This window comes from Lepisma saccharinum, chromosome 23, assembly GCF_977018435.1.
Source record: "Lepisma saccharinum chromosome 23, izLepSacc3.1, whole genome shotgun sequence".
In the NCBI taxonomy this organism is placed as follows: domain Eukaryota; kingdom Metazoa; phylum Arthropoda; class Insecta; order Zygentoma; family Lepismatidae; genus Lepisma; species Lepisma saccharinum.
This window is the reverse complement of record NC_139251.1, coordinates 33,874,453-33,894,789: the sequence shown is the minus strand read 5'-3', so window position 1 is coordinate 33,894,789 and position 20,337 is coordinate 33,874,453. Positions and strand designations below refer to the sequence as shown.

Below are 20,337 nucleotides of genomic sequence, written 5' to 3'. Positions count from 1 at the left end.
TAATTATTGCAAGAACGTTTCAGGACCATGTTAACTTCAAACTACAGCATTTTCTTTTAAGTTTAAAGGAGTAAATCTTGCATAAATCTTCTTTATTACTGTCATTCAAAGTCATATGATAAAAATATAATCCCTGCCTTCCAGTGAGTTTGACGGAAATTAATAACCCTTGATTAAAGAACAAGTGTATTTTTATTATTTAATTTTAATTATTTTATTATTTCATTACCTAATTTTTGTACTTAGTCTTTCGGGGGGGGGGGGAGGTCCGGATCTCCCCTCTAAATAGGTCCTTGCTCTCTGGACATATGTATAAATACAAAGTCTAACACTAGTTATTGTTATGTAAAGAGTGTGAATAATATTTTGCTGAAATGAGGAAATGAACCACAGCAAGAAATTACAATAAGATATGTCTGTCTTTGTGAGCAGCTGCAAACTTAACAACAACCTTGCTTAAGTCCAAACATTTTAAAACTTTTTCTAAATGATCAGAATAGACAGAGAACTCAACCTCTCATAACAAATTTCATTAAGAAGACAACACTTGATTTGTCGTAAGCTAGAAAATGTTTTTTCACAACCTGTTGATAGCGGATATCACACTGCAACAACACCACAAAACGTACAAGTTTTTGAAAGGCAATTTGATTGGCAAGCTTGTTTTTTTCTGCAGTGAAGGAGCGGATGGCGCTACTCCACCAGCATGAATGTTGAATCTTGAATGGTGATTATATCTTCAGAGTTCTGCTAGCATTCTTATTAACTATTTATTATCAATCTATTGTTACAAAGCAATATCGCCGGCTCCCATGGCAGAGTGGTTAGCACACATCGTGCTACGATGCCAGGGGTCTCGGGTTCGAATCCTGGCCTAGGCATGAATGTTTGTGAGGGTTCATTCAACACATCATCACTCATCCCCATCTTTGCACATTAGCCAAAAGTGTCACAGAAATTGAAGTAAAAAAAAAAATCAACAAAGCAATATCAACAATGCAAATGCTATGGTTCCCCAGAAACAGGTAGGAAGCAAGTGTTAATATTGATGATCCATACTGTATGGATAATCAGTTTTTACGTCTATTGTATTATGGTTTCTTTGCTGGAGAAAAATTTTACATGTATATGTCCCAATCTGAAATTTAAAACTTTTCATTTGTATGAATGATCAAGTTTCAATATAAATTCTGGAGTTGTTTTCCAATTCAAATATGAATAAAGCCAAATTTTTAATTTGAATGAAATTGAATTGGTATGTGAGAAAGGACCCCACTAAAAATATGCCCCATCCTACCTAATGTATAAGTGTAAATTACTGAACTAACCTACAATCAGTGGCGTGCCCAAGGGGAGGTTGATGGAGGTTTTAACCCCCCTTTCGCCCAGCATTCCTAAAAAAGAATGTCAAAGGTAGGAAAATATGACAAAATGAGGGAAGACTACCAAGAAAAAGTATACATAACCCCTCCCTTTTGAAAATCCTGGGCACGCCACTGGCTACAATGTACTTTTTTAGTAATAAGAATGGCAATTGTTTGTTCCTACACATATGCATGAATCAGTGGCATGCCCAAAGGGGGATTGGTTGGGGTCATAACCACCCCTTTGGCCCAGTATTAAAAAAAAGAACATCAAAGGCAGAAAAAGATGGCAAAATGAGGACTGTCTACTAAAAAGAATATACGTAACCCACCTTTTGAAAACTGGGTATGCTACTGGCACAAGTGAGACACATTACAAGGTTGCTTTTCAGGATGGGGTGTAAGAATGTCTGCATGTCCCTAAAAACTGCAATTTTCTTGTGAATATACATCACGCATGAGTTTATTGCAATACTTGTTAGCAGTGGTGGCAATTAGGGAGGAGTGGGGTTGGTCAGTGTCCCTCCCCCACTTTTGCCCCTGCACTATGGTCTCTTAATGACAAGCCTTGTCTATCAAGAGAAAGTAAACTGTCCTTGACCCCCAGGTTTAGCACCAAATTGCTGCTAGTGCTTGATATTTTTAGGAACTTTTATAAATGTATATGATTTTCCAAGGGTTGGTTGCAACTTGCAGGGAGTAACTTTCCCCGCATCCCCCTGTTCCTGCTGAAGTTTATATTTAAGAAAAAGGGTCAAATGTAGAATTCTGATATAATAAAAGGAAGCCATTTTCCCTTTTCAACATTCTTGGGCAACAGGGTGTGAAATCCTGGGGCGGGACAGAGGGATTTCCCCCCACCAACAATCTTGTCCTCAAAAATCCTCCTCACCAAAAATTTCTGGGAGGAGAGTTTTGTCATAAGAACATAGGTTAGCAACTAGTTTTGTCTTTAGATAAACTTTACTAATGATAGTATCGAAAACACACACACACACATACACAAAGTAGTGTGGTTGTGTGTGCTTTCTCTCTCTCTCTCTCTCTCTCTCTCTCTCTCTCTCTCTCTTTTTCAAGAGATCATTAACAGAAATAACAATAAATGCACAATAAAAGTAAAATAAGAATGCAAGACAATATAACTAGAAATCTCATTGATTTATATTAATAAGCAAAAACCGAAAAAAGCTTACACAACAAACAATTTCAACTATTTTCTAATATATTGACATCTTTAACCACTTAGTAGAATTATTTTGCTACTTTATAAATATCTGATATATACTGTATGTAAAAGTAACAAATTAATTCCTTTTTAATTTTTTCCTTTATATGTATTTAATATTAATCAATTTTAAATATTTAACAATTTATTTTTTATATTTAACAACATTCTAAATGTGTGTATCATACAATAATTTACACACACAGATTTGAAAAATTTGATCTTGATCCAATATGGTGGACTTCAAGATCGCGGCCATGTTCTGGAAGCACCCTCACACATGGGGCCCTTACCCCACCGTACCCTGGTGAAATTGGATCTTCCATTACCACATTCGTTTCAGAGAGAAAAGGGTGTCATGGGACTTTTGAATCACCCTGTATATTTGTATGTGTGTTGTGCGTAGATTTCTCCCTCCCCCTGCCACCAGTCTTCAATGATTTCGCACCTTGCTGGGTAAGATGCTTTATACACATAAGGGGAAATTGCCCTGAATTCTCTCTAAGCATGCTGTTGATTCACTTCATGCATTCAATGAAAACAATGAGGAAAGAAAAGGAATTAGAAACATTGTTCATGTTCTTTACTTTGCATTGTTCTCTGTGGCTTGTTGACTCATACCTATTCACAATGACTCCACAGCTGGAAAAATTCCTTGGTGCTTTGTCAATAGCAGTGCAGACAGTATTGTGGTATTCATTCCAAGTAACCAGTCTAAACTGTGCACATTGAGGCAGGCTCTCTCAAGTACATACATTATTTTAGTTCTTTGTAAGTATTAAAAATAGGTGGCTTATTTCATGAAGTGAAAATTTGCTGGGACTTAAAAGAAACTATTGTAAAATATCAAGCATAGTTGGATCTATTATCAGATTAAAAATTATAGATACTCGAGTTTGGACTCCAATTAAGAATTAACCAGTAGACCTACATTAAAAAGAGTTACATCAAAATTTAGCTTATTCAATTCTGTGTTAATCTATGCTAACTAATCTTTTTTTCAAGTATGACATATATTATTGAGAACAAAAAAGTTGAATTTTGCAAACATTTGCTCTCTGAAATTTTGTAAAAACCAAAACAGTTTGTTCGATCGTTATGAAATTTTAATAGCGTGCAGGCAGAAAGGTTTTAAACACAATTATTAATTTTCAGGGTTTCAAAATCTGTCAAAACCCCGTTTTTAACAATTTTGCAAAATAATGTTTTCAATATTGGGTAGTTCTACAATACATTATTGGTCTTGTTTTGAAGCTCTTTGCTTCTAAATTTTTATATAGGTCTACTGGTTAATTTTTAATTGGAGTCCGAACTCGAGTTTCTATAATTTTTAATCCGACAGTAGATTTTTTTGGGAAGAGGCACAAAAAATATATATAATATTCACATCAAAACAAACAAGGGTTCATTTTAGGTCCAACTTGTGGTCAGATAAACTAATCAGGACTGGACTTTCAAAGTGGAATCCAAACTATTGTTAAATGTGCCTCCACCAGGAAACAAACCAAGGACGCTTTTGATCATAAGGCAATAACATCAGTAGATTTTTATGAAAATCACATTGTGTTCTCTTTATTCCCTACCTTTTTTTTCAACTGCCAATGTTGATTGTAAAGATATTTTGATGTTGTACAAAGGCTCTATATGTTTCAAGTTACCCTACTCCAACATATCAAATCAGATCACATAACATATTATACTTTTCAGATACTTAGCGTGAAAAAAATGTCCATACATGATCCTAACCTTTTCGTGATGGATTGATTGATTTTGCTTATATTACTTTGCTCTTCTGCCACTTTTGGCTAATCATGAAGATGAGGATGAGTGATGAAATTAATGAAGGGACACTATCAAAGAACACCCATGCCCAGGCTGGAATCCGAATCAGGGATCCCTGACAACAGCATGCTGTGCTAACCACTCGGCCACTAACCTTTGTGCAACAGGACAATTATGGCTTGTATGATTTTTCCAATACCGAATTCTCCAAATTTGGAAACATTTCTTATGCAGGAAAAATTACTAAATCTCTTCCGTTGCATTTAGTGACATCAAATTATGGTGGCCTTGTTAAAAGTTAGCGGCTGTAACTTACAAATGATTTTATACAGTTAGCACTAGTGTTGGGCAATAAAACATCCAGACGATATATTGTGATATTGAAAAAAAATATCATCCAGGCGATATCAAATAGATGATATATTGTCATGACTTTTGGCGATATATATCATGTCGGCAATATATCATGACATTTGGTGATATATTGTCATGATATTTGGTGATATATATATCATGTTAGTGTTATCATTATGATATTTTAGCGATATATATGTCGTCGGCGATATTCGCCATGATATTTGGCAGTATATATCATGTTGGCGATATCGTCACGATGTTTTAGCGATATTGTGTTGGCGATATATCGTCACAATATTTGGTGATATATATCGTGGAGACAATATCAGCAATATTACGATATGGAAAAAATATCATATCTTATCATCTGTGATGATATTTTCTTGATGATATATCGCAATATCAATATCGTCCATCCCTAGTTCTCACAATGCAACAACTCGTTATGATTTTGTATACAAATCAAACATACACACCCATTATGATTGATGATGTGCCCATTCTAAAAGTTCTCTCTTTTCTTCCATGTTAGGTGACCTTTCGGAATGAAGATTCTGATGAACATTGTCATCTTTCTTCTGGTGATCAGATACAGCCACGCTGCAGAAGAAGCAAATTATGAAGGTTACAAAGTTTTGAGCATTGCAGTGGACACAGAGTTCCAGCGAGATGCACTTAATCAATTGCAAGAGGGAAAACCAGGAGTAAGGTCTATTTATGTGTGGAAGTACACAATTTAATGTGTTTTAACAAAAATATTTAAACTAGGTCTTAGATGAAACTGATGTTGACGTATCAGAATCAACCAATACAAGTGGTATCCATAGCAGAACTTTTTGGAAATTTGAGTATATCTCAGAGTCTGCAAAAATTCCACACAACACTTTCGGAGAGTCCTATTATCCTGGAAATTATTCAAAATTCAACATTTTAATTTATTTTGCACAAGCTTTACAGATTTTGTGATTAAAATGTCAGCCATTTTAATATTCAGATGTAATTCTTGAATACTTTAAGCAAAACACTGGTAAATCGATGTATAGATTTAGATTTAGATTTGTTTCATCCATGAATCACATTTGCATTTTCATGCTGTGATGTGATATGGGACATGTCAGTCAAACATTACAATATACTAACACAATGAAATATAATAATGTAATATACGTACACTGAAATGATCTCACTACAGATTTATATACAGATAGTTTATTGTCTATACATAAAAGTAACACCAGTAAGACATGTTAAAGTTACAATATAAAAATAATATTCTGCAATGGATTAAAACATTAAATATTGAGAGATAATATAAAGGTAAGACTAATGACATTATAATATGATACTAAATTTGCACTCATGTGATATAACAGATACAACATGTAAGATTGGATCCAGCACTCTTGTGGATGAATCCATATACCTCCAATTCATCAACCTACAACTGAGTTGATGAGTTACATGTCCAAAAATTCACTCACCGAGTAATAGCAATGATACAACAGATGATTTCTTAATTCCTTTTTTAATTTGGCTACTGGTTCAATGATCTGGTAACTTGTTGTATAGGTGGATTTTGGACCTTTTTCAATAGTGATGTGTTATGCATTGGAACTGCAAGATTGGAGTTGTTCCTCGTGTTGTAATGATATACTTCCTTGTTGTATTTGGATAATTTGGACAGATCCATTTTTACATGCCATAATAAATTAAGTATATAGAGGCAGGGTAGTGGTAGAATGCAAAGTTCCCTGAAGATTTCCCTACATGGTTCCTTCCATTTCTTTCCTATTATACAACTTAATACTTTTTTTCTGATGATTAAATACTTTTGTGCCGTTTGTTGGATTTCCCCAGAATATAATGCCGTATGTTAGTTGCGATTGGAACACACTGAAATATAGGGTTTTTATTGTGCTCTTTTTTGTAATATCTTTCATGATTCTTATGCCATATATGATTCTGCTAGATAGTTAATATAGGTAAAAAAAGGTAAAGTGCTCCCCTGTGCTTAGCACCACACCATGAAGGCATATAGGTGTTGTGGGGGTAACGCCCCACACTTTCTTGATCTAGTCATGAGTGGGGGTGATGTGATCAGCATCATGCCCTGACCATCTTTACCCCCCTGCCCCAGGTTTCCCCCAGGTACCCACGTCATTCGATGCTGGGTGGCTGCCAAGGCTGCTTCCGTCGGAAAAGTTCCTGGATTTGAACCTGCCAGGGATCAAACCCGGGACCTTTGGTCCAATTGAGATTTTCTTGTATCCATATGCCCAGAAATTTTGGGGAATTTTCAAATTTTATGTCTTCATTGTCTATGTTTACAGTTGATATGTTGTTGCTTTTATTTCTTGGGTGGTGGAATTTTATTGCTACTGTTTTGTTTTTATTTACTGTTAGTTTGTTGCTGCTGAACCACTCTGAAATTCTGTCTGTTGTGTGTTTGATGTTAGAATGAAGTGTTTGCACATTTTTTGCCAGTCAGCACTATACTTGTGTCATCAGCATATAAAGTTGTTTTGGTTGGCTCTAAGTTTGATGACAAGTCATTTATGTATATAATAAATAGAATTGGTCCCAGGATCGAGCCTTGGGGGACTCCACATGATACTTTACAAGGTTTAGAAAGGCAGGCAGATACAGAAGTGTTTTTTGTATGTAAGATTTCCACGATTTGACTGTGGTTTTTGTAAATAGGACTTAAACCATGAGTTTACCAACCCCCTTATACCATAGTGGTTTAGTTTATTTGTGAGTTGGTCATGTGATAGATACTGTGTCAAAAGCATTTGTTAAGTCTAGAAATAGTCCAACGCATTGTTCTCTATTGTCTAAGAGTGTTCTGACATGTTCTATGTATTCAAATATTGCTGTATTTATGGATTTGACTTTCCAAAAGCCATGTTGTGAATTTGAGATTATGTTGTTCCTTTTTAAAAAGGTTGTCAATTGTTTGTTCATTGCAGTTTATATGATTTTAGAGAAGGGGGAGAGTAATGCTATGGGTCTGTAGTTACTTATGTTGTGCTTATCCCCCTTTTTGTATATTGGTTTAATTTTTGCCACCTTTAATTTGTCAGGGAAAACGCACGTGGAGAAGGATAGGTTGACTAGATAGCACAATAGAGGATGTGGGTAAGACTTTTCTTTAGGACTGTCGAAGGTATATCATCCAGACTGTTGGACCATTTACTTTCATATTTGAAATGATGTTTCCCATTTCTTTTTCAGTGACTGGTTGTAGGTACATTGATGTGCTACAGGATTTTACCTTTATTTGTGAATAGGTTTGATGTGGTTTATCTCTAATTCAGTGAGGTACTTGTTGAACATGTTTGCCACTGTCTGGGGGTCTTTTATGGTTAACCCATTGTGCTGCAGTGTGATGTTCTCTTGTACTCTGTTGTTTCTGCCTAATTCTTTGTTTATTACATCCCACATAGCTTTGGATTTGTTAGAGTTGTTTGATATTAATTTGTCATTGTGCATATGTTTTGCTGCTTCGATCACTTTTCTATATATTGATTTAAATTTACTGAAATATTGTGATCCATGATTTGTCTTTATGTTTTTATTTCTTAACTCGTTGTTTTGGAAAAGCTATATCATAATAGTAGGAAAAGGTATTATGGAATTTATCAAATGCCTGGTTTACTGTACTGCACTCATATCAGGTGTGGTTGGCTGTATAGCGCAAATGTGCAGTGAACCCCCAGTAATATACAAAATAAACAATAACTGAGAAGTTCATAAGCGTAGAGTGCCAAATTCTCTTAGTGAGAAGGAGAAACCGCGGGCCACAACCACTCAGCTCCCCTCTAGTTCCGTTTCGTGCAAAGCCTCCGCTGAACCTCCGCAAGCCAACCCCTACCATGCTAAAAGCTTAGGGCGGCTAGCAGAAGCTCGATGCATACATATGGCGAAAATACATGCAGTCGGATACTCCAGGAAGGTCGTCTCGTCAAAACGGACATGCGCAGTTCGTAGGATCACCAGTGAGCTGGAGTCAACCACGCTCTTCTCTCTTTCAGTGTTGCACTATGTGTTTCAATTTGAATTCATTTGGCATTCTCTTTGTATTTTTATATTTTACAAGACTTATTAGATTAATCAAGAGGGTGTAATATAAATATAGAGGTGACCCCAAACAAAAGCTAGAAGTAAACATGATGGGACAAATAAGATAAATATGATAGAAAACAACTTGCCTACACATTCAGAGTTTTCATCTTTAAGATGGAAACACTTCAGGTGGAAGGAGCCGAAAAGTCAAAAATAGCGTGAGGGCGAGAGGTCGCTTATCGGACAAGACTTAAACAACCTTTTGGTCTTCTTACGCCAGACTAAATGCTTTCGTTAACATGTTAGGCTTTTTAGGTTTAGTTGTCTTAGAATATATACACTCAATTTTCGGGGCTTACCGTGCTTGACCAAAAATGTAATATTTACTATTTATTCAAGCCTAACCTAACAATTAAGGCATTTCGCACTTACGTCAGAAGACGACCAAAAAGTTGTTTGGGTTTTGTGCGATCAGTTATACTCTAGCGCGAGAGGGTGTTTGAAGGGACGTGTGCATTTAACTTTGTTACGTGTCATTGTCTCCATACTTGTTAGTTTGTTTTGAAGTGCATGGCTGGTTATTGAAATATATATGGCATAGTGATACATTGAGTGAAGTGAGGTGGATTGTGTATTGGAAGGAGTGTAGTTGTTGCTGTGCGAGAAGTTAACATATTGCATAGAATAGAATCTAATCGTTTTGATTTAGCGATATACTTTCGAATAGTTATATAAGAATTATCTTGTAATCAAGGGGTCTTGGGTTCGATTACTGATACATACTCATTTTAGCAGGCAGAGATTTGTATTTTTTAACACTGTAACGACGGACGGGTCTTTTAGGCCCGGTTTCAATTTTTATACCTGTCTAATATTTTAATGCTGCAAATGAATGTGTTCTCCTTCCGTGAATTTTCGTCAATTTCGAAGGCCTTTGAAATCATTTATTGTAATCTTCGGTTATTTTTTAAGTTTGGTCAGAAAATGTATTTCTCGCGTTGCGGACGGTCGGGTCCTTTAGGCCCGATTTTCATTTTTAAATATATAGGCCTATTTTTTCTACTGCAGAAATATCCCTCTTCGTCTATGTGACTTTTCAAGGATAGTCACAACCTTGAAAAGCGTATTCCTGGACCCCGTGGCTGAGTGGTTAGCACATCGCACTGTGACGTCAATGGTCCCGGGTTCGAATCCCCCTCGGCAAGGTTCTTTGTAAATGTCCATTCATCAATTTCATCATTTCATCACTGATCTCCATCTTCGCGAATTAGCCAAGAGGCACAAACCACGATGTAAAATAAAACGAATCAATCAATTGAAATCGTATACAGTACCCTTTGCCTATTCAGTTTACCCAGGAAAAACAAATATTCTAAGTTGCTGATGGATACTGCAGAAAAGGATTTTTTTGTTTGTCGACAATAATCTGCATAACTATTGTTGGTTATTTCAGTTTTTTGGTTTCAAAGCGCAGGTACCGCAACTTTCCGGAACTTTCTGAACGAATCTGCATGCACACTTTGTTTGGTGCAGAGCATCTGTGTAGTTTGGACGACGAATTTGTTCGTTCTCACGAGTTCTTGTATATAATTGAAGAAATGCAATGGCTCGCGTACCAAATACACGAAAGCTTAGGTCTCGTGTCTCGTCTCCAGGTAAGCTTGAACCTATAAGAGATGTATTCGAGATGGACTGTTTACTTCCGAAAAGCGTACATTCCTGATTGCATCATGACTGTATACTAACAACTGGTCAATTTTAGAGGGCAATGCCCTTTTAGACAGTGCATGCCGTCGAAATTTGGTCAACACGGAATCAAGCTGTGGCTGATTTGAGATTCTCAAACAGCTTCTGTTTTGAAGGCTGAAAACTACAAAGGAAAGAAAGCTGGAGTCAATAGGGAGAAAAATCAAGTAGAGAGAGTAGTGAAGGACTTACTGAAGGAAATCGAAGGTAGTGGAAGAAACATCACGTGCCATAATTTCTTCACGAGTGTATCTCTTGCAAGGGATTTACTCAGTGGCGTATGCTGGTTCTAATGAGTGGGTAATCTCCGACCCTTGATCATCAAACTAATAAATGTTTCCGTGCATTTTATATCAGGATCCATATGGGATTTAGGAATATTTTGTGGGAATGTTTGTCTTATTGTGGCGACCACAATCAATTAATTCTCATTATTGCAGTTTAATATAAGTGTAGAATTTCAAATAATAAAACAAGACAGTATTATAAAGCAAAATAAAAAAAAAACTGTGAAATATAAAATGAAAGACATGCACTAGTGAAATAGAAACCCTCATTATTAATTTAAGTGCAAAATTCAACTTACTCCAGGACTCAGAATGAAATTCCCTATGAATGATAAAAAAAAATTCCCTTTCCGAGCTCCAAATTCCCTGCGATGACAGGTTTTAAAAGTTCGAATCAGTGCAGGCCTGAGCCAGAAATTTATTTCGGGGTGGGGTGGAGAGGAGGGTACTCATCCCTTATTACCAGCCGCATCATAAAGTTGAAAAAGTGGGGGTAGAAGTTCTGAAGATAAATCTCAGATAATTACAACGTATTATGCAAGGTGTTTAATCTGCAAATGAAGTAAAATTAATTACCACTATACACTTTTTAAATTAGATATATGAATGATTTCGGGGAGGGGATTTCAGCTCCCCGAGTCCTCCACCTGGCTACGTGCCTGATGTGTTTGTTCCTTATATGTTTTAGTCGTTCATCTTCATCACTATTAATCTAAAAAGGTGGAATAGTAACTTAAATAAACTAAAATATATGTAATTTATTTATATCTTTTCCTTTAAAAAATATTCGTGTGGCCGCGGTGGCTCAATCGGTGACGCGTCTGACTACCATGCTAAAGGTCTCGGGTTCGATCCCCGGCCGGTTCAAATCCGGGAACTTTTCTAACGATGGAAGCGGCCCCGGCGCCCACCCAGCGTCGAATAACATGGGTACCTGGGGGAAACCCTGGGGGGTAAAGGCGGTCAGGGGCGTGATGCTGATCACATCATCTCCACTAACGACCGGATCAAGAAAGTGTGGGGCGTTACCCCACACCCCCTATACGCCTTCATGGCATGGTGCTATGCACAGGGGAGCACTTTACCTTTTTTACCTTTAAAAAATATTCAGTTCCGTGAAGGAAGTACTCTCGCTGCTTTTGAAGATTAGAGAGAAGAAACCATCACTATTTTTGCAAATACAAGAATGGGGGGAGTCAGCTTATAGGTGCATTAATTGCTTAAGTTTTGAATTTTAATTTAGTTTGCTTCATCTTCAATATTTAAGCTTTTTCCTTTTGTAACAGACATCAGCAAGACAGAAGTAAATGTATAGTGAAAATTAGCGTAGAATTGGTTTGCCTATGTTATTCATATTTTCCTGTTCTTCGCACTTTACCGGGTATGTTTTCCCTATTTCCCTTACAGAAGGCAATTTGTGAACCCAAGATTCCCGTTCCTGAGAAATGTCCCTGCCATAAAAAACACAGTTTCTATGTGCGACGACATAGCCTTCGGGAGAGAATTGTGGAGGAGGGTTGTAGGAGGTCAATGGTCGCCAGCGGAGGGAAAGGCAAACTCTAGGGGTTGAGACCGGTGGATTCTCACCAGAAGGAACTTACCCTGGCCACGGAATCGCCGCGCCTGAGAAGCAGAGTTTCCTCCCCCCTCTTTTCTTTCTCTTCTCGCCAAGGGTTGTAAAGGAAGCGGGTGGAATGACGTCAGGGTGAGATTCCCTAACGTCATTCCACCGGCTGGAGAAAGGTTCCCGGACATTCAGCGGCAAACGGTTGGAAGCATTCGCGGCGTGCTGGAAGCAAAGAAATATATGCATCGAAATTGGTTTGGAAGAATATTGCGAAGAAATGTATATATATATTTTTTTTAAAAAAAAGAAAGAAATACAGCCGGGTCATCTGCGATTACCTAGATGACCCAGAGTATACGCCGCTGGATTTACTTGCCAAGAAACTTACTCTGGTCGGCACGATGCAAAAGAACAAAGGAGAACTGCCGCCAGAGTATACTGCCACAAAACAGCGAGTGTGTTGCTCCACTTTTTTTGGATTTCAAGATGATCTAATGATAGCATCATATTGCCCCAAGAAGAACAAGGTGGTGATTCTACTTTCTATGTTCCATGAACAGCGGAAAATCGACGCTTTCACAGCACAGCTAATAACACAAAATGGTACGAAACTACAGTGTAAAACGAAAAGCTCGGAGATGGCCATGGTTATATTTCATGACATGATCGACTTCAGTGCAATAAATGCATTTGTTTTGTACCAAACAGTACATCCGTAGGAATTGGGAGCCAAATCGGGTAGACGTAGAAGGTTCTTGCAGTACCTGGGAAAGGAGCTCAGTGGCAAACTAGCAATGGACTAGCAAACCAACGGATGTTCAAATGAAGAGCAAGGTGTACAGAAGCAATCCAGAAGTAGGTGCTAAACTTGTCCATCAAAAATCGATCGAATAACAAGAACAGTGTGCTCGAAATGTATGCAAACGTTTGCACTCAACATTCACGTGTTCTATGTAACACATGTTAATCGGTGTTGTAAGTTATTCTCGACAAAAAGCAGATAACAAAAATATGTAAATTCTTACAAGTCATTAATGATAGATAACTGGACGTATGATAAAAATGTTCCAAATGTAAGAAAACTATTATAATCAAAACTCAAGGGTTTCTTTATAACATATGTTATTCAATGTTTAAATTTCTTTTGTAAAACATGTTACATACATGTTTTAAACATTTAAATGGTTAAATGTCATTAATAAATAACCTGAAACATTATTTTCAGTCATTGATATAAATTAGAAAATTTGAACGCCTGAAAAATAGTATAATATTTCCCCGGGTCAAATAGACCCGATCCGACAATAACGTATAGTCATTGTAGCCATCGTTATAGTGTTAACTGTAGGTTCAGGATCCAGTTCCAATAATATAGTCTATTTGACAGTGGTGGGACCAGAAAAGAGTTGGCAAGAGTGGAAGAGGCAAAATTGAGGCTAGAATATTTTCTGAATTCTGAGATACCCCTAAATACAATACCATACTAATCTTAAATTAAAATGATCGCCCCCTACTTACACACTCCTTGGTGCTGTCACTGTTATCTGAACATAAAGCAAATTAACTTTGTCAGTAATCTACCGGCAAAAATTTGATAATTTTCCCAGTACTATCTCTACGAACCAAAGCGTGTAGTGTCTCAAAAGGTTTAGATAAGTCCACTTTGCATAATTTTGGTGAACCCCCAGGAAAATTATGCACGAGCCGCGCCTGACTCATATATATCTATCCAGTTTTCTTTACTAAGTAAGTGGTTGAACTAGACATAATTATTGTCATTAAAAATTCTTTTCTTTATGTATTTAGTTGTGGCTTCAGTTCCATTTCTTTTGTGAGAAAAAGGAATAGAAATTTTAAGAGATTGTGCAAAGTGATCAGAAAAACCTGCATCGTAAACCTCTAGTGAACATTGAAAATGTAGCGTGTTTAAAAGTATTTGATCCAGAGCAGTTTTGGAGTTTTTTTTGTCACTCTGGTCGGTGTTTGAAATATATATGGCATAGTGATACTCTGAAGGTGTTTTAAAGCATGCTGAATCTATGGTGTACATTCTTTTTCAGAAAATCAATATTTAAGTCATCCATTAATGCTACCTTTTTTATTGGTTTGTTGGTAGTGGTTCAGAATGTTTTCTACATTATTGATAAATATATTCAAAATGCTATCGGGGTAAATGCATATTATTGTTATTTTAAAGAAAGGTAGTTCAATTATGCAAGATTCGAAATGTTTTTCAATATTGAGATATATCAATTTTTTTGCATTCATTTGCCACTATGTTCTTTTTTATGTATATACATGCTCCTCCTCTCCCCACGATGCATCTTGAGTAGTTTGAAGCTAGGTAAAAGTCTGGAAAGTTTATGAAGGAAATTTCTCCTGAGTTTAGCCAATGTTCTGTGAAGCAGACTATGTCTATGTCTGCTAGTTTGTCTGTTAACAGTGATTCTACCTCTAGTTTTTTGTCATTGTTTATACCTTGGATGTTTTGGTGAAAAATATTCATAGACACTGTCACTCCTTTCCCTGCCCATACAGTTTATTTTTACATCTTTGTGTACCCTGCATTTTACTGGTTTAGATTGATTGTTTACCATTGTTGTAAATTGTGTATTAATATCTATTACAGCTTTAATTTTACTTGCATCTTTATGGTTTACCATAATAAATCATTTTTAAGTTTGTCTGGAACATTCCTAATTCTATCTGATGTTCTTACAAAAATTTATTTTTGTTTTTCTTTAATTTGGCCACTTTCACTTCCTTACCTTTTTCAATTCTCCCATCACTATCCTTTTCGTTATTTTCTATTTCACTACATTTCCCTTCAACCACCACTTCACTACTTTTTTCATCATTCACCAATTCACAAACTTTTCCATTTTTCACCACATCACTATTTTTCCCATCGCTCACCACTTCACAGTGGAACACTTGCAATGAGAGCTAGGGCCTACCTTCCGACTGCTGGCTTCATTCCCACATTGCTCAGCAGAGGTGGGCGATCACCCAACCAGTTAAGGGGTAACGTATGGTCAGCATGGCGAACCACCAGTCGTTATTGTAGGTTTTTACATGACCAGGTTACGCTACTCATTTGTAGCTCCCCAATTTCCTCAGAATGGTGGGTGACCACCGGTTCCATACACTGGCCGAAATGTCACGAGGAAAGTTGTTACACTTCCCCAAGGACACTCAAACCAGCATATATATCCTGTAGCCCAAGCCCAAAGCCTGATGCTTTAGACCACAGGGCCATGGTGTGACACTTGAAACAACTTTTGTTACAATATTAAAGCACCATTATTGGTGTTAGTGACAATCAAGAAGAGGCAATGATATCGGCTCACCCCTAGTTTAAATTTGACAAAGAGCCTGATTGTATTGTAAAATTAAATAATAATTAAACAACTGGCAAAGTGGTAATATTAATTTAACAATAAATATTCGTTAAATAGAATTTCACAATTTCAATTTAATCATCCCATAGAGTTGTTTAACTGTAAAATAATAAAAATAATGGTACTTTGTTTAATAAATGAGGTTGTCTTCTGTATGTCCCTTCCTAAAAACTTTATATGTTTGTAGGAAACTTGACCACAATATACATTAGGCCTACAACTTCTGCGGAGCGGCAGCTATTACACCGGGCAGAGAGAGCGTGTCTGCTGGCAAACTGCATGCAACATCTGTGTAAATGGAACTACTAGCTATATAATTAAACAAGCTCGTACAATTACACAGACAGTTAAAATTAAAATGAGTACATACCTTGCATGGACGTCCGCAGGATTTTTTCCAGAAAGGGGCAAGGAAGGTATTTTTTTAGGAGGGGGGGGCAAACAAGGCACATTTTCTCCAACAAAAGTGTTGTTCCCTAAAAAAAATTGCTTAAATTTGAATTTATGATGTTCATGCAATAATTAACACATATTATTGTGGCTAAAATGAAAGTATATGTGTGAAATACATAATTTTTGGTTGCCTTTCATTTTCCAGGGGGGGGCATGGCACCCCCTTGCCCCCCTCCCTTCCGGACGCCCATGATACCTTGTTACAAGAGCTGTTGGCAATGATGTCCTACATCCACACATTTACGGCATGTTTTTAGGAAATTCTCAGTAACACACGTGGTCCTCTTCCAAAATTACTTCAAATTCTCTCCTGATGTGTTCTTTTAATTCTTCTAAAGTATGGCTTCAGGTTTCAAAGCTTGATAGCTCGCCATGCAGACATCATGCAAATGTCTGCTTCTTGTGCAAGGCGCCGGAGGGTTATTTGAAAAGTGTGTACCAATCATGCTCCAACGTCGTCTAGTTTCTCCTTAGTAAGTACACGCCATTTCGCCCTTCACTTCTCATCAAGAACAGACCCTGTTTTCCTAAATTTGCTCATGAGTTCTCGAACATTGTGTCTGTGTGGAACAGGGACATCTGGGGATTCTGCTGCCAAACGCCTTATGACATCCCTACAAGAATTCGTAATGACGCAAGAGTCTTACATAGAACTCCCTTGTTTTAAATTGTATGCATAGCATAGCATTATTAGACTGCAGAATAGCACCAGCAATATGTAAAATAAAACAGTCTAAAACACTTGTTAACACCTTAACACTTCACAAACATGTGCAAACTGGAGACCAGCTATTTGGATACTGAAGCACTGACGCGTCCAGTGACAAGGTCAGCATAAAACTGTGGGTCTAAATGCCAGCAGACACCTTCCCACCACCTGGCATGTTAGCCGCCGCTTCTCGGAAGACTCAACAGTGAAAGGCACTGTATAAGTCTTGTTTATAATATGAAATAAATCATGGAAGTATAATTCTTATTTTTTAGTTTGGCTTTTGGACACGAGCTTCTTTCGGTAGACCTGGAAACATAATGATTTCACCTGCTTACTCAACTTTCACAGACCACCTTGACAATGGCATGTTCCAGTACAATATTTCAATACAGGATGTTCAACAGTAAGTATTTTATGGCAGATGACATGCAAACAATGTATATAAAATTTTTATCATACAGGATCAATGCAACAATTAATATTGTAATTTTCATTCTTTGGTTAATTTACTTGTTCATCGCAGGACAGAAGTCTCACATAGAAAAAATTGCTATTGTATGTATAAAAAATGACTTCTAAAATTCAATTTCTGAGCAAATTTTTCTTTTTATTATTTTGCAGCCTCCACAATGGTGGTGGTAGTGTAAATGCCTTGTAATCAAAGGATCTCGGGTTCGATATCCGGTGGAGTCACATAGTGGTTCGGATCCCACTTTAAACTGTAGGTCCAGTCCCGATTAGCCTAAAGTGGACTTAAAACACCAAATCAATCAATCTTATTTTGCATTGATTTTTTTGTCACTTTCGGACAGTCATTATGATGAGTATGATTGATGATTAGTTGAAGTCGATGAAGGGGCGGGCACTCACAAATGAACACAAGCAAGCTCAGACTGGGATTCGAACCCAGAACCTTTGGTGGCATGATCATGAGTTGCTAACATTTCTGAAGTAATTATTTTCATTTTTAGAAGAGGGGTTTGCTTGATTCTCAAAATCTGATATGATGACTGTGTTTGGCCAAATAAAAATATATATTTCTTTGTTTGCTTACATCAATAACTTTCTTTTAGGTTAGTTGACAAGTCCCAAGTATTACACAAGACAAATATCGGGTTCATGGATTGGAGGAATTACCACAACTTGAAAACAGTAAGTTCCCATTTTTTCTATTTTCACTTCATGGGTTCTAATGATAATGCGGCATAAGGCGTCATGCTTTGGGCTTCGGCTATGGATTGAATTGAGTTATTTTAAGTTGCTTCTCTGCCACTTTTTGCTAATCGCGATGAATGTTGATGTGATGAGATGGATGAAAGAAGAAGCACAAACATATCCGACAACACATGTCCAACAGAAGATTACACTGGCTGCAGGTCCAGATACCACAGTCTCGTTAGTCTACTACATGGGTTACCCCTTACACCGCTCCGGCTACGGGATGCACACAGGTTCGAGTCTCCTGGGGGGAAACATAACTTTTCTCCTCAGATTTCGGCCGGTGTATGGGACCGGTAGCCATCCACCATTGTGAGGAAATTGGGGAGCTCTGAATGAGTAGTGTAGTCTGGTCATGGAAAACGTAAAACAATGACTGTAGGTTTATTGTGCTGACCACATGTCACCCTGTAACTGGTTGGGTGATCTCCTACCTTGGCGAATGAGAGAGAGGCTGACAGGTAGGTAGGCTCTAGCACCCACGGGCTGTTGTGCCACTTTTCTTTTATCATCATCATAGTGATGATGCTACATATAATTCTTTTAATGTCCTCCCGAGTATTCTATCATTTGCAAAAACATATTATTTTTTCTGGCACCTATTCCAAGTATTTTTTTCAAGATATTCCATGAAAATGGAGCTTACAAAGCTCTCTAAGGTCAACCCAACCTCTTTCCATCCCCACCCAAGCTAGAAATTTCCACTTGGAGCACTAGTTGTTAGGTGAACGGTGTCAATAATCTCAATGATGATACACTCATTATAATTTTAGAAATCCCACAAAAAGATGTGAAAAATAATATACTGCACATTGTAATTCACTAAATATTTACACAGCACATTGAATATTCTTTAACAAGTGACGGTTTACAACAAACTTCATGTTTGCAACATCACACCCAATGGAATAGGAAGAAAAACACTTGTATTGTGTATTACGAGGCATATTCATAAAGTAAGTACCGTTTGTAAATATTGCCGCTGTAGCGCTGCAGTTACGACCGTGTGAGTTCTCGCTGACGTTCTTCATCCGTTAGTAAGCCACAGGCAGTCGTGGGAGCAGGTCATGCTTTTTCTTCGTAGTTTTCTGAAGATTTGAAATGTTCAAGAAAATCAATCGGCCCGCCGACTGTGAAGTCCGGTCTGTGATTCGTTTTCTCAATGCATGAAACGTGAAACTGGTAGACATCCAGACATCCACCGTCAACTGAGAGAGGACTTTATTTTTGATGTTTAAAGAAGGTCGTGAGACAGTTCACGATGAGCCAAGGAGCGGTCGACAATCTGTTGTGACCGAGGATTTGGTGCATGCTGTTGACGCGTAAATTCATGAAAACAGACGCTTCACAATGTCGTCGCTTTCCATGGAATTTCCACAAATTTCAAGAAAACAGTCCTCTATGAAATTGTGACAGGTCGCCTGGAATATCGAAAATTGTGGTCAGCATTTTGACGAGGATGATGATGTCAAAGCAGGAGTGCATGGATGGCTTTCATCACAGGTGGGAACATTCTATGACGATGGGATACAAAAACCAGTGCCACGCTATGACAAATGCTTGAAAAATGGTGGAAACTACATAGAAAAGTAGTTTAAGGTCTGTAGAATGCAATGCAAATAAAAAAAGGTAAAAAACTATTTTACTTTATTTCTTACACCCTTTCGGTACTTACTTTCCAAATACGCCTCCTCGTACATAGTTTGTTATGTCAATTTTAACATGGTCAGCCAGCCCCTATGATAGATGTCAAATTTTTTATCACTGGATTTTACTGTCTTCATTATATATTTTCCTGCTTACTGGTGAAATAGGGAAATAAAACTTTCCATTGGAATTCTATGTTTTCATGGGAATTTTATGGTTTTCCATTTTTTGTTTGTTTGTATTCAGAACAGACATATTGTTCTTCACAGATTTATAACTGGATGAACTTAATGGACGCAAAGCATCAAGATCTGCTAACTGTGATAACAATTGGAACTTCGAGTGAAGGAAGGGACATTAAGCTTATGAGAATTTCGCCACACCGTGAGGAAGCAAAACCAGCAATTTGGATTGATGCAGGTATGATATTACTCTAGCGACAAAACCAAATTCCAGTACAATTCCAGGGCTTTAAAATTTCGAGGCTAAATACATTGTGATGTAAACAATAAC

At 37.3% G+C, this 20,337-nt stretch overlaps 1 protein-coding gene across 2 annotated transcripts in view; it reads left to right on the top strand.

Moving 5' to 3' along the window:
* Positions 1-3,253: 3,253 nt before the first annotated feature.
* Positions 3,254-20,337, top strand: part of LOC146005327 (zinc carboxypeptidase-like) — a 29,778-nt gene continuing 12,694 nt past the window's right edge. The window contains exons 1-5 of one of the 2 annotated variants that reach the window (XM_083144492.1): positions 3,254-3,360; positions 5,261-5,432; positions 17,232-17,362; positions 18,033-18,111; positions 20,094-20,244. In XM_083144492.1, the coding sequence (XP_083000618.1) occupies positions 5,274-5,432; positions 17,232-17,362; positions 18,033-18,111; positions 20,094-20,244 (520 nt within the window). In that variant the 5' untranslated portion in view covers positions 3,254-3,360; positions 5,261-5,273. Of the gene's footprint in view, positions 3,361-4,498; positions 4,553-5,260; positions 5,433-17,231; positions 17,363-18,032; positions 18,112-20,093; positions 20,245-20,337 lie in introns of those variants that run through there. The other variant, XM_083144493.1, reaches the window with a different exon arrangement.